Source organism: Pongo abelii, chromosome 5 (assembly GCF_028885655.2).
Source record: "Pongo abelii isolate AG06213 chromosome 5, NHGRI_mPonAbe1-v2.0_pri, whole genome shotgun sequence".
Lineage (NCBI taxonomy): Eukaryota > Metazoa > Chordata > Mammalia > Primates > Hominidae > Pongo > Pongo abelii.
The window spans coordinates 64,171,043-64,186,456 of record NC_071990.2 but is presented as its reverse complement, the minus strand read 5'-3'; the positions used below and the strand labels follow the sequence as shown (position 1 = coordinate 64,186,456).

General features: G+C 34.4%; 1 protein-coding gene across 1 annotated transcript in view; it reads left to right on the top strand.

Annotated features, from left to right (window-relative positions):
- The window catches only part of EYS (eyes shut homolog), a 1,986,267-nt gene extending 1,976,139 nt beyond the window's left edge, over nucleotides 1–10,128 (top strand). The window contains 2 exon segments of the mRNA NM_001374351.1: nucleotides 3,995–4,156; nucleotides 8,848–10,128. Of these exon segments, the coding sequence (NP_001361280.1) occupies nucleotides 3,995–4,156; nucleotides 8,848–10,046 (1,361 nt within the window). The 3' untranslated portion in view covers nucleotides 10,047–10,128.
- Nucleotides 10,129–15,414: the final 5,286 nt, after the last annotated feature.

The window sequence follows — 15,414 nt, the reverse complement described above, 5'->3', positions numbered from 1 at the left end:
GTTAAGTAAATTATGGTATAATTAATCTAAGATAATCAAACTATGACAAATCCAGTAGTAAAAGCCAGTGCATCTGAAGTTTAAAGAAAAGGAGGAAAAGTGTACAGACAGTAGCATACTTCCATGTAGATTGTTCACTGAACATCTCCAGGGAACACTATTCATATAAATTACAATGTGATGACTTCCCCTTGGGGTTATGCAGCGCACCATATGCACAACGGTGTGAATGCTGGGAATTTAACAGGAGGCCAAATCATGCAAAGCTCCAGAGGCTATGGTAAAGAATCTGCATTTTATTCTAAGTAAAATCCCTGAAGGGTTTAAAGAGGGCAATGAATTGATGTTTTCAAAAGGTTTCTCTGGCAGATATATAAAATGTATGTGAAGAGATTAAGACAAAAAGTAAAAGATCAATGAGGAGTACATTGCAATGGTCTAATCAAGAGTTGATAGTGGCGTCAACTTGGATGGTGGCAGTGGTAATGGAAAGATGGGGCAAATATGAAATATATCATGCAGCTATAATCTATTAATGCATTATATTGGGAAAAGTAAAGGAAATTTTGGAAACAGCACAATCAAACTGATTACCAAGTTTCTACCTGGGGCTTTGAATGGGTGGTGGGACCATTTGCTGATCTGAGGAAGGCTGAGGGAAGAGTATCTTTCAGCAGTACAACTTCAAACATGTTAAGTTTGATATAACTGAGATAGCCAAAACAAATAATCAATAAGAGAGATGACTATATAAAACTGAAGCTAAGAGAAGAGGTTTAGATAGACGTAAATTTTCAAGGAGTTATCAAATGTATAGGTATTTCTTGAAGTCATGGAATTAGATGAGAGGTCACTAATGGAAAGAAAAGAAGAGCGATGGGCTATGGAAAGCCCTGAGGAATTATAAAATTTATAAGACAGGGGCACATGAAGCTAGAGAGATAGGGTGGGAAACCAGGAGAAATGGAATACAACTGAAAATAGCCTAGTTACCCTTCAATGAGGGAACTGCTAAGGAAATCATCCTATATCCATTTCATAAAATATTATGCCACAAAATACAGTCAACTGATCTTTGACAAAAGAGGAAGAAGAATAAAATGGGGAAAGGATAATCTTTTCGACAAATCATGCTAGAAGAAATGGACATCCACATGCAAAAAGAAAAAAAAAGAATCTAGACACAGACATGACATCTTTCACAAAATTTAACTCAAAATGGATTCAAGGCCTAAATGTAAAATAAAAAACTATAAAACTCCTAGAAGAAAATATAGGAGAAAATCTAGATGACTTTCGAGTTTGATGATGAGTTTCTAGATGCCAACCAAAGGCAGAGTCCATGAAAGAAAAAAATTGATAAATTAGATTTCATTAAAATTAAAAAACTAATCTGTCAAAGACACATGAAAGAGAGTGAGAATACAAGCCACAGACTGGCAGAAAATATTTGCAAAATATATATTTGATAGAGAACTGTTATCCAAAGTAAACAAAGAATTCTTAAAATTCAACACAAAAATTAACTCAATTTTTAAAATGGGCAAAATATCTAAACATAAACCTCACCAAAGAAGATACTCAGATGGCAAATGAGCATATGAAGATGCTCAACATCGCACGTCATTAGGAAATTACAAATTATAATAATTGGATAACACTAGATACTTTTTAGAATAGCTAAAACCCAAACACTTATCACCTAAAGCCAGCAAGGATATGGAACAATAGGAACTCTCATTCATTACTGGTAATGCAAAATTGTACAACAATTTTGGAAGACAATTGGGCAGTTTCTTACAAAACTAAAAATACTCTTACCATATGATCAAGCAATTGTGTTCCTTGGTATTTGTCCAAAGGAGCTGAAAACTTGTGTTCAAACTATATGATTCCAACTATATGATATTCTGGAAGAGGCAAAACTATGAAGTCAGTTAAAAAAGATCAGTGGTTGCCAGGGTGGAGGGAGGGTCAAATAGGCAAGCAAAGAGGATATGATGTATGATTTTATGTATGATACTGTAATGGTAAATAAATTTCACAATGCATTTGTCAAAATCCATAGAATGTACATGAAGAGTGAATCCTATGTAAATGATGAACTTATGTGATAATGATGTGTCAATATAGATTCATCCATTTAACAAATGTACTCTAGTGGGCAATACTGACAGTGGAGAAGGCTGCGCATGTGTTGAGGCAAGGAGTATATGGGAACCCTAATACTTTCCACTCAGTTTTGCAGTGAACCTAAAATGGCTCTGAAAAAATAAAGTGTATTTTTAAAAATACCTTCCATGTATTTAAAAGAAGTGATAGGCAAAATATGCTAATATCAGTTTCACAAAGATAGATGGAAAAAAGCAATTACTTATGCATAGTTTATATAAAATGTGGTTTTATTTAAAATAAATCAAGTATTAGATATATGCATATGTTAATTGTATGTGTATTTTTTTAAAGTCTGGCTACATGTACAATAAACTTAACAGTAATTCTTGGGATTAAGAGAGGAGAGACAATGAAATTTCACTTAAAAAATGTTATACACTTTTATATTGTTTGTCTTATAATAAACATGTATTAATTTAGCAATATTTACAAGACCATTTCAAAAGGACACTCACATTTTAAATCACCCTTGTGTTCTTAAAATTTTAACCAGATTTTATGAAAATGTGGTCCAAGGAACCTCTGTCAGAAACACCAGGAGGGTTTATTAAAAATGGGGATGCTTTCTGAATCCCATCCCAGCATTTTTTTTTTTTTTATGACAGGGTCTCACTCCGTCGCCCAAGCTGGAGTGCAGTGGTGCCATCTCGGCTTACTGCAACCTCCACCCCCACCTCCACCTCCCAAGCTCAACTGATCCTTCCACTTCAGCCTCCCCAGTAGCTGGGACCACAGGCATTCGCCACCATGCCCAGCTAACATATATATATATTTTTTTTTTTTTTTTTGAGAGATGGTGTTTCGCCATGTTGCTCAGGCTGGTCTCAAACTCCTGAGCTCAAGCAATCCTCCAGCCTCAGCCTCCCAAAGTGCTGGGATTACAGGAGTGAGCCACCGTGCCCGGCCTCCATCCTGGCTTTAATAAATCAGGCCCTCTAGGAATGAGGTATAGCACTTTGCATTCTTGGCAACACGATCAGGTGATTCTAACCTCTACCCTTCTGAATAGCAGTAAGTCGAAATGAATGAGTACAGTTTTTTTAAAAAATCAGCAAATGCCAACACCTTTTGGATAAACACCTACCAATTATTCAATCTAAAGTAAAAGGAGCCGTTAGCATATGCCTGGTCCACAGAGCAGGGAGAAAACTAAATAACTAGATTAATGGCTAAGCTATGTCCTGAACCAGGGCGCACTCTAAGAAGCACTGTAACATTATAAGAAAAGAAGGAATATAGATTCCATAGGGATAAAAACTGGCCAAATGTGCAGAACTTTCCATCTCCCTCTCATAATTCCCATTGGGTCAGTTATACACAGAAGCAAAAAAAAAAAAAAAATCAATATATTATGCCTTAAAATATATCCTGACTTGATTATACTCTATATTTGAATCAGAAATATAGAGGCTGAAGAATAACTTATAAAGTGTTGTCCTCTATCTTCCAACATTTGAAGTATCTTTCTGAAAGCATTATAAATGTAAGACATTTCCAAGAATTTCAGCTATGCATCGGATCCCTCTATATAATGCAATCTAGAGCAGAAGATTTGTGTCAGATAGTATCAGCCAAAAAGGCATAGTTACCAGAAGCAAGAGAAGGCTTTTCAGTAAGTGACTTCGTTACAAAACCCTGAAGTTAGTGGAATTAAAACAGACTCACAAAGTTACCAAGGTTCGATGTACTCACCTACAAGCAACTCTTGGGCGAGAAATCCTTAAATTACAAAATTATATAAGCAGTTTATTGTATTTATGAGCAATGTTTTTTAATCCAGCAGATAACTCCCACAGTTCTCTTTCTCTCCTTCCCTCAGCTTTATCCATAAGTGATCCATCTTTCAGAAGCAATGAGTTATCCTGGATGTCTTTTGCTTCCTTTCATGTTCGAAAAAAGACACATATTCAATTGCAGTTTCAGCCTCTCGCTGCAGATGGTATCCTATTTTATGCTGCACAACACTTAAAAGCCCAATCAGGTAAGATTGGCAGGCTGTTTGTTTGCAGAATGAATTCCTAATAATCTATTAAGTAATGTATGATAGTGTTTAATTTGTGTCACCTAGTATTTAAATATGTAAACATTTGATGCTTTTATGTTCTATTGTCACTGCAAGTGTATGCTTATGAATTTAGAAGCCCTAGATATTCAAATAAAATAGCAACAGATTTGTTGGAATTAAAGTTTGCAAAATCTAAATATAGTATATGCTCAACTTTAAAACAATACCATCAAAAAAGACATTAAAGCCATGCATGATAGTACTATGTCAAAGGAGACAAAATATGCATATAAAAGATTTTTTAAAAGGAAGGCATGGCTGATATATTTCCTGTAGATTCAACCACATTTATAGCTCCAAAAATTCTCTTTAAGTTGTTCCGTCATCCAAATAGTAAACCCAGGATTTGTGTTCTGAAATGCTTATAAAAACATTTTAGGATTTTAAAAGGTACATATTTATCATAAAATATGAAATAAAGTATCCAATTGGTGTTTTAAAATTTAATTTTTTAGGTTTTACTACTTTACCCTTGATATCCATTTTCATTCATTTCTCCAAAATTCTGACAAAGACATTTGCACATATAGTTACATCTCTATTGCTAAGTATTTTTAAAATCTTACATTTGACTTTCTTTGATCTTGTCTCTCAGAAAATGAGAAACAATTTTGATATAGAGAAATAATTACATTTGCTTAATTTCACATCATTAGCAAAAATGGTGCTCTAATGATCATAATCTAAGTAGTTCTTATAGAAGCGTCTTGACTTGCTTCTAAATGATAAGAATATCAGGAAATTCGACCAAAGTGGTTCCATCTCAATGCACTTCTGAAATACCCTCAAAATAATTTCAAAGAGTAAAAGTACAATTGAGCTATAAAATACAGCTCAGAAGAAATTTGTTCTCCTGAGATATTTGGTTTTAAATTCATGATTAAATCTCCCTGTGAAAATGTCAAATAGGAGAACCACACACATAGATAAATTTTCTATTTATAAATCAAGAGACATTAAAAGACAATCAGCTTCAGTTATATTGCTAATAAAACTCAAAATTAATGTAAGTGGGACCTATGTAAGAGGGCAGAAAATCAAGGTACATTCAGGATTGTGACTGGCTGGGAATATTGTACTATAGTTTTATAATCAGTACAACAGATACATATTTGTGTTTATGTATATGAAATATAAAGCTCATACACACTAATACACATAGGAGGGCAAGAGCACATCTTCTTACATCTGTTATTCAATGCATGTAGTTCAAGACAATCAAGAGTTTCCTTTTTTATGCCATCAGACACTACTTACAGAGATTCATTAGTTTCACACGATTGATGCTGCATTTGACACTTACATAAGAAAATCATGAAAATTTTTAAATATTAAAAATATAAGTTCTACATGCTTAAACCTAGATTAACCAAAAACAATTATCAGATGAAAGACATAAACTTATTTTTTAGCAATCAAGTGATATAACAAGTTTATTTGAAGTCTCTCATTTATTTAAGGTTGCAGAAAATGCAGCTGACAGTCCTGTACTTTGTACCTTCTCTAAGAACTGTGCCTGATGTAAACATTAACCAAGTCTTCATAGTTGATCCTCTGCTAAGAGGACCTATTAGTAAAAACTAACCAAACACTTAATACACAAAGTTAAAATCCAACAATTTGAATAAAAGCAGCCAATGTGGTTTTCACATATTGAAAACCAAATTCTAAATTAACATGGTTTCTGTATCTCTTTAGAGGTTAATAATTTGAGTACTCTCAAGTAGTGTAAAATTTAAAACAAAATGATAACTTGAAAATTATACTAGATGATCTTAGATCTCTGATTTTTGAAAGATATTTTAAAGAAATAAGACTCTGGTCCCTTTTCATCTATTTCTGCTAAAAATTTAACACCTTTAAAAGATTTTTGGTATATAAAAATTATCAATATTTTGTTAAGCACAAATTAATCAAAGCCTGAATTCATCTGATATAGTTATAATCCTCCCAATGTGTATAAAAAGGCCTAGTCATTGCAATGTGAAGTTAAAACATATTCAAATAAACTATATTAAAAAATATATAAATAAGTTTAAATTACCATTGCTTTCCTTTTCTAGAGAAAAAAATGTATATACAATTCCCCTGACATGCTGATTCTGTAGTCTCTTCACAAATATTAGGTCCTACAAGGTTTCTCTTATCTATAATAAAGCACGGTGGGATAGCAGATGATGAGGTAGAAACAGCAGCAGAACAAAGGTGGGAGAAGCCTCAGCCATGGTTGAGTGGGCATTAAATAGCCAAAGTGAATTCATTTATGATCTTTATCCTATTTGAGCTCTGTTTCTTGTAAGGACTGTTCATTACATTTTCTTACTCTAATGCAAATCCGAGGCCAGGTGCAGTGGCTTATGCCTGTAATCCCACCACTTTGGGAGGCCGAGGTGGGCGGATCACCTGAAGTCAGGAGGTCAAGACCAGTCTGGCCAACATGGTAAAACCTCGCTCTACCCAAAATACAAAAATTAGCTGGCTGTGATGGCCAGTGCCTGTAGTCCCAGCTACTCGGGAGACTGAGGCAGCCCAGGAGGTGGAGGTTGCAGTGAGCCGAGATTGCACCATCGCACTCCAGCTTGGGGGACAGAGCAGGACTCCGTCTCAAAATAATAATAATAATAATGCCAATGTGTACTTATGACCCATAACTAGAGCATCACATCCTAAAGCAATGAAATTTAAAAGTCTATGATTTTTTAAGCTAATACAGCTTTTAGCTTCCATAGCCACAGAAAAACTTTTTGTCAATTTTTCATAAGAACATACCAGCTGAGTTAAAATAACTCTTTCTTCGCAGAAGCTATCCTTGCTCTTTCTTCTGGTTGGCAACATGACCAATGATAGTATAGATCACAGCTTTAGCTTTCCTAACCATTTATTAGATATTTTTTATTCTAATGTAGCTCTTCACTATAAAATTGTTTACTACAGGAACACTCTACAACACAAGGAGCAAGAAAAGCTTCCTCCATAATCTTGCAAAAGATAACTGGTTTGTGTTCACTTGCAGGCCACAAAGTATATTTAGGTTGCTATAAATTTTTTGAACTTAATTATCAATTATGTTTACTTGTTCTAGTTTTTTGTGGTATAACCCAATGTATATTTTTTCTTTCCTAATCTGAAAGTTTATAATGTTGCTTCTCTTTCCTTATAGTTAAAAATACTGTACGTTAGAAATTATGCAAATAAACTGAGTTTCTTTGTTATGAATTTTTTAAAACAATTTTCATGTCATTATAGGAAAAAAGTTTTTCTTTCAAGCTAAAACTATTATTTGAGAAATATTCTGAGTCATCTCAACCCACAACCCTACAAACGTATTTCTTTATTTAATAATTATTTAGCATCTATTTATGTGCCAGATACCGTTTTGGGTGCTGGGAATCAACTGTTGGACCAAACCAAACACAGACCCTGTTCTCATAAAGCTTACAACCTAGTGGATAAAGCAGCTGTTAACCAAACAATCACATATGTAACGACATAGTATACTCACTAAAAATTCCCTATGAGGAAAATAAAGCAAGAGAACCGTAGTTTGATAGGTGAAGAACTATAGAGCTGCCAAGCATTCCAACCACTCTAGAATGGCTTGGTATAGACCACAATGGAGAATAGAAGGAAAGAACACCATTTGCAGGAGGGAGGTGTGGAAATAGGCACTCTGGAGGGAGGAAGAAGTAGTGTAGCATAATGCCGAATATCCCTGGATGAGAAAAGAAAAAGGTTGGGAAATTTCAGAGGGAGAAGAAAATGTTTCATGGAGACTTCTGCATGGTTCATTATTAATAAGTCATTTTGCTATCCTCTTCAAGCAATCTTACAGTGTAGAAACATTCTTTTTCCAAGCTTGTAGAATTGCCTTTACTTTTCTTCTGAATGCCTCATTGCAACTTCAGATGCTGGATGGTATTTATTCCAATTTCTTCACACGACTATATAATTATAAAATGAGATATACTGTAATGAAGGGCAACCTAGTGATATGAAGGCACTGACAGAAAAAAATGCCTGACCAACTCTGGGAAATCAAGGAAAACTTCTCTGAGGAAGTGACACTTGATCTGAAACCTGAAGGACGGGTAGGAGTTATCTAGTTGAGGTGGAATGGGGTGGTGGAGTGTTTCTAGAAAACAGGCGAATGAAATCCTTAACAAGGTCAGTGTTGTTGGAGTAAGGAGAGTGTAAGGATGGGGAAAGAGAACATTCCAGGTAAGGTTGGAGAGACAGGAAAGGAGCCAGGCATGTGCAGAGAATTATAGGTACCTAGCCTGACAATAGTGAATGCCATTAAATGGTATCATAAGGATCAGGCTTTCATTTGAAGAAAAACTTCACTTTAACTTACTACCACAATACATTCATTCAATAAGAACTGTCCACAACGAGAGAAAATTTATGTAGCCAATTGCTGAACAAAATGAAATACAAAATATATGCATTTTGCTCTGTGAGTGGAAATAAAACTAACACAATTGTGCTCAAGATCTGTTACTTTTTCCCCCATAACTAAAACTTATCCAACTTGGCCAGAAAGAGCAAAAGTTTTCAATGGAAACTTTTACTGTCGCTAATCAAACTTACTGTGTGCTTTCTTGCAGGTGATTTTTTATGTATATCTTTAGTAAATAGTTCCGTTCAACTTCGCTACAACCTTGGTGACAGAACTATCATTCTAGAAACTCTCCAAAAAGTAACTATAAACGGAAGTACCTGGCATATAATAAAAGCAGGAAGAGTTGGTGCAGAAGGCTACCTGGATCTAGATGGGATAAATGTAACAGAAAAAGCCTCCACTAAAATGAGTTCTCTGGACACAAATACAGACTTCTATATTGGAGGAGTCTCTTCTTTAAATCTTGTAAATCCCATGGCAATAGAAAATGAACCTGTAGGTTTTCAAGGCTGTATCCGACAAGTTATCATAAATAATCAAGAATTACAATTAACTGAATTCGGAGCAAAAGGTGGCTCAAATGTAGGTGACTGTGATGGGACAGCCTGTGGGTACAACACATGCAGAAATGGAGGTGAATGTACAGTAAATGGCACAACTTTTTCTTGCAGATGTTTGCCAGATTGGGCTGGAAATACATGTAACCAGTCTGTGTACTGTTTGAATAATCTTTGCCTCCACCAATCTTTATGTATACCTAACCAATCATTTTCTTACAGTTGCCTGTGTACTTTGGGTTGGGTGGGAAGGTATTGTGAAAACAAAACTTCATTTTCAACTGCAAAATTTATGGGTAATTCTTACATCAAATACATTGATCCAAATTATAGAATGAGAAACCTCCAGTTCACTACTATATCCTTAAATTTCAGTACCACTAAAACAGAAGGTCTAATTGTATGGATGGGAACAGCTCAAAATGAAGAAAATGATTTTCTGGCAATTGGTCTCCATAATCAGACCTTGAAAATAGCAGTTAACTTAGGAGAAAGAATCTCTGTGCCTATGAGCTATAACAATGGCACATTCTGTTGTAATAAATGGCACCATGTAGTTGTAATTCAAAACCAGACTCTTATCAAGGCCTACGTAAATAACAGTCTAATTCTTTCCGAGGATATTGATCCACATAAAAACTTTGTTGCTCTAAACTATGATGGCATTTGTTATCTAGGGGGCTTTGAATATGGTAGAAAGGTAAGTATTGTTACTCAAGAGATTTTTAAAACCAATTTTGTTGGCAAAATTAAAGATGTATTTTTTCAGGATCCAAAAAAAATTGAACTAATTAAATTAGAAGGATATAATGTTTATGATGGAGATGAACAAAATGAGGTTACATAAGCTAACACTAGAGATTTTAGTACACACTATACATAAATGCAGTTATTTTGATAGTTATTTCTTTGATACATTGCTCACGGGGAATCAACTGTTTACTATTACCTGACAGTCTAAATGCTAACATATCTTTTTGATAAGACTACAAAATGTCACTGAAGGTTCTCATTGTTTTTCCTACATCTAATTTATCTGTATATATTTTGATTCATGTTTTAACTCCATTAGTTCATTCAGTGCTTATTCACAGAGTGTGCTTATTCACTTTGCTTATTCACTTTTTACCTATCCCTAATGCTTAAATTTTAAAATCAATGTGTAAACACAATTTTAAAAATCAATGTGTACGCTGAACTTTAAAATGTTTAAAATACAGTTGGGAATGAATTAGGGATAGGTACAAATAAAAAAATCAAGTTATTAATCAAAAGAAAAATAAAAATTATACAAAGCAATGTAACCATATTGTATTACATGGCTTAGCTACAACTATTTATATGATTCAACGATGTAAAACTTGAACATAGATTTAAACCAAAAATTATTGCATGAATGTAGAAAGAGAAGGTGAGAGGAGAGGAGAACAGGCTGGTAAGAGCTAAATCCTTATCTTTTATAGTAAGACATCAATAGATATTACAATATATGCAACTTAAAAAATAGCATATGCATATCACAAACACGAAGGCAAATATCCCAAATATCTAAAAGAATTAAAAATGGTTGCCTCTGAAGAGTAGTGCAGAGGCCTGTTGCTTCTTGCTTATGAACCTTGTAGAACTATTTGACTTTTTAAAACCATGTACTCATATTAACTGATCAAATTAAAAAATTAACCTTAATTTGTGTTTAACTGCTTTCAAGTCTACAGATCTCAAAATTGGGCATAAAATAGGTTCTAAACAATGCCATGGAAAATTACTGTCCTAACAATTTAGTACTGTTGATAGCATAACTTGAAAAAATATTATTTTTCCCAAAACAGTTACTGATATAATTGTGAACAGAACTTTCACTTCCCACTCCCAGTCCACCACTGCAGGTTGGAAAGCAGTTACTGCTGTTGTTACCTGACATTTTCTGAGTTTGATATCCGTGACAATTTTGCTACTTGGCAACCAGCAACATTATGACTGACTTGGTGAACTAACAGGTAGAATAGGTCATCTGGAGAAAAAAAATCTTAGTAATAAGCAGCATGTAATGTTCAAAAGGAAAAATATGTAATTAATCATCAAGTAATTAGAGAAAAGATTTACAAAAAATAAGAGCTGATGAATACACATTTAACTTCTGTGCAGATTCCAGTCTATACAAAGTAACTAGGTAGTAATTTATCATTCAAAAAATATTACAGATTTTTGTCTTATTTTAGCCACTCCATTCCAATCAAAAGGCTACAGACATTCCTAAAAGGACCTAGGACCAGAGTTAAGAATGTCAACACCATTCGACAGGGCACAAATGTTTCCAGACATACAGTTCATATTAATACTAGGAAGTGTGAGGGTAGAATATAAGGTAGAACTGCAGAATGTTTACACATTGATTCAAAGGTTTTTTTTTTTAACGGAAACCACTCAAGACAACTCCATCAAATTTTGCTGAAAAACTGTGACCTAAACTGGTATTGATCCATACTATTGCATTTAACTTTGGAGATACTTAGATCATAAGGATAAATGCTCTAAAGAAATTCCTTTTGGCAGCTGGTAATCAAATCTAACCTTTCAGAAAACACACTTTATGTAAAAACCAAAAAGGCTGTTTTATGAAAGCTTACAAAAGAAGAAACTGCCTGAACCACACTCCCATCATATTTGGCCATGTGTTCTCTCATAATAAAGTGTGCCTTTTCTTTAAAATAGCACTTCCCAAAGTATGGTCCAAGAACCCCTGGGATCTTTTCAAGGAATCCAGAGTCCTCCCTTTCCCAAAAACAAATGCACATATAGCCAGATTTTCTTCATATATTTCAAATAAGATGACATACTACAAAACACTGAATGCAGGGCAGTTAAGAGAATCCAGCCCTAAGTCAGAAATTGGAAATATGCAAAAATCAAGACAATGACACTCTTCTTACTAAATTAGTTTGGAAGTTAACTTTTATATAAATGTTACATTAACAGATGAGATTATCATTAACAAATATTTTTAACGTTTATCATTTGATTTTCTAGTATGCTAAATAATGATATAAGCCATATAAACAAAAGCTTTGACATTCTCAATTTTTAAGAGTGTAAGGGGTCTTGAAACCAAAAGTTTGAGAATTGCTGCCTTAAAGCATTTCGCAGTTGCAATTTTACGTTCAGATTTTATAACTTGTCTTCTACCTGTAATCTCCACAAAATTGGAACTTTCCCATTTTGCTCATCATTGAATTCCAAATGCAGAAAATTGTGCTTGCAGAATAGGGAGACAATATTTAACAACTGAAAACTGCTGCCTTTTCTCCGATAAATCAAAATGACTTCAAAATATATTTTTCACCTTAAAATCCTGCAAAGTTCATGTAACAAATCAACACTATTCCTGCTTCCTATTTTTTGCTATCCTGGTGATGATGGTGTTGACGATTTCCTACGTGAAATGCTTTTCCAGTATGAAATAAAAATGACTGCTACAGAAAGACCTTTAAGATTTTACTATAAATGTATGAGGTATCTCCAAGTGTTGAATGTAAACAGAACATTATTTAAAAATAAGGTGCAGTAATATTTACCTTTTCGGTCTCCTTATAAATAATAAGTTCCTGAAAAAAATCATTACTTTGAGGACAAAAATTATCTTAAAATAAGGAGTTTTGAAAGACAGCTTGGGCTAACATATACATATATATACACACATGGACATGCACACACTAAATTATTTCATAGAAAAAGTATTTTGGGGATATTTAGAGTTATATTGGATTCACTGCCCTTTGAGTGCTTAGGCTATTTCCCTCAATGACTCTGCTCTGCATCTATCTATAAGATGAAACTTGACATGGTGAACTCAAGTTTTCAAAGGACTTCTAGCTACTGATCTGTTTTCAACTCACTACTTTTTTGCTCTACATATTACTATAATTCTTTGTGAAACAGAAATCAAAGAATTAGGGTGTTTGGCACCTTTTTAAAAGCAGTAACCAATTTTATTTGCAATTTCCTTTAAGAGACAGAAATAAACCTGATTGTGTATATAGTTCTTTGCAGTCATTAGTAAGTTGTAGCCTGACCAGTGTTAGAGGGATCTGAGATGAGCATAGTACAACTAGTATATCCAAATGTTAAAATACTGTTTTACCAAGATCTGGTTCATTATCAAGCTCTCATAATGCATTTAAGTTTGGTTCATAAACTTTAAAAACACAGCTATTAAAAACTTAGGAACAACAGAGTAAAGTTACCTGTTAACGGGTAGTTTTATGTTAACACACACGTTAACGTGGAGGGGCTTCACTTTTCACTCCATTTTCTTCTCTATTGCTGGTGTTATTGTTCTTAAATTTTTCACATGTATTTACTATAGCCTTAGCTATTCTATAAAGATTTAATTCACCCACAATAAACTACAATTAGTAAGTCAAGGGCTGTGGTAGATGATAACCCCCCAAAAGATGTCTACACCCTAATCCTTGAACACCTGTAAATATGTTAGGTTACATGGGAATAGGGAATTAAGGTCACAGATGGAATTTAAGTTGCTCATCAGCTGACCTGAAAATAGGAACATTACCCTGGATTATCTGGGTGGGGTCAATGTAATCACAAGGGTCCTTTGTAGTAGAAGAAGGAATCAGAAGAGAAGGTCAGAGATAGTAGAGAAAGACTGGGTCCCACACGGCTGGCTTCAAATATGGAGGAAGGGATCATGAGCCAAGGAAATTGGGTGCCCTCTAGAAGCTAGAAACCAAGGTGCAAAAAAAAAAAAAGAATCTCCCCGAAGTCTCCAGAAAATGAATGCATCTTTATGACACCTTGATCTTACCCAGTGAGATCTGCAGACTTCTGATCCACAGAACCGTAAGATCATAAATTTGTGTGGTTTTTAGCCACTACACTTGTAGTAATTTATCACAACAGCAATAGAAAACAGGAATAGAGAATTAGGATTTGTGATTAATATAAATTTTGCAAATCCGTACAAAAGAACTTACAGGTTTTTAGTTATGTCTTCTGACTGACACCGAACAGTTGGGTTGCTCAGTGAAGGGTTTCGGACAGTTCCGTGGAACGCAAAGAAAGAGGGCGTATATACGATCATCAGGCTTTTGCTTCTTTTTCTCATTCTCAATTCTCAGAGCACAACTGCTAAGCACATGGACTTTAGAGAAATGAACTGAGCTAGGATTCCTGCTCTGACAACAGCAGGGTAACCTGGCCAAGTTTCCCAACTTCTCTAAGTTCCAGTTTCCTCAGCTCTAAGCCTTCACCTTTGAGTTGACCAATGTCATACTAAGTGCTCAAAACCAGGGATGCCTTACAGAGGGCTCAAGGAGGCTTTCTGATTGCCACAAAGATTACATGGGGTAAACTTTACAGGTACTGAGATGCCCTGGTACTTTTATCTAATAGAGGTATGCATTAGCTGTCTTAAGATGATTCTAAGCTTTTTTAAGTGTAAAACTTTTTTTAAAGAGCAGGTTTTTCTTAAAACAGGAGAAACTGAACGATGAAATTCATGTAATTCACTAGTTTGTGTAAGGCTGGTTGTACCTGGGACTGAGAATGGCTTTGGATCTACTACTCGTTGAAAAATCTGCTCATTTTCCCTTTTTTTCCTCAAAAGGAAAACCTCAAATAGTTAGTATGACCATACCTTCCCTATTCTCCATACAATGTTTCAGTCAGCGGTTACAAGATCTGCCTCTAACCCCAGGAGATAGATACTCAACCCTAATAGAAGGCTTTATGCGCCTTGCCTATTTTAAAAACATGTATCAAGATTCAATTAGAACTGATTAAAGAATTTTAGATATGTAGAAGAAACTATTAGCTAAGAGGTGATCAAAAACTGATCTAAAAGTTTATTTTCATTCATTAACCCATTCGTTTTTACTGTCATCTTGCAAAAGAAATCTGGAGTCTGATATTCCCTCAACCAGATATATCAGTAAAGGTAGATTTATTGATGATATACACATTTGAAATTGAAATGTTTTTAAAATGTGTAAAACCCTGACAGCAATTTCTTTGTAATGGTGCAAATTATAACTTAGATTTTGTTTTGTTTGGGAACTAACTTTGTTTTCTAACAAGTTAATTTCCAAAAGAAAAGTGGGCCAAAGTTAAACGGGCTTTATTTAAACACAAGTTCTCTGTTTTAGAACTTTATGATAGCAAGTTTCAGAGGATAAGGATAGGGAAAAAAGTACTGCAAG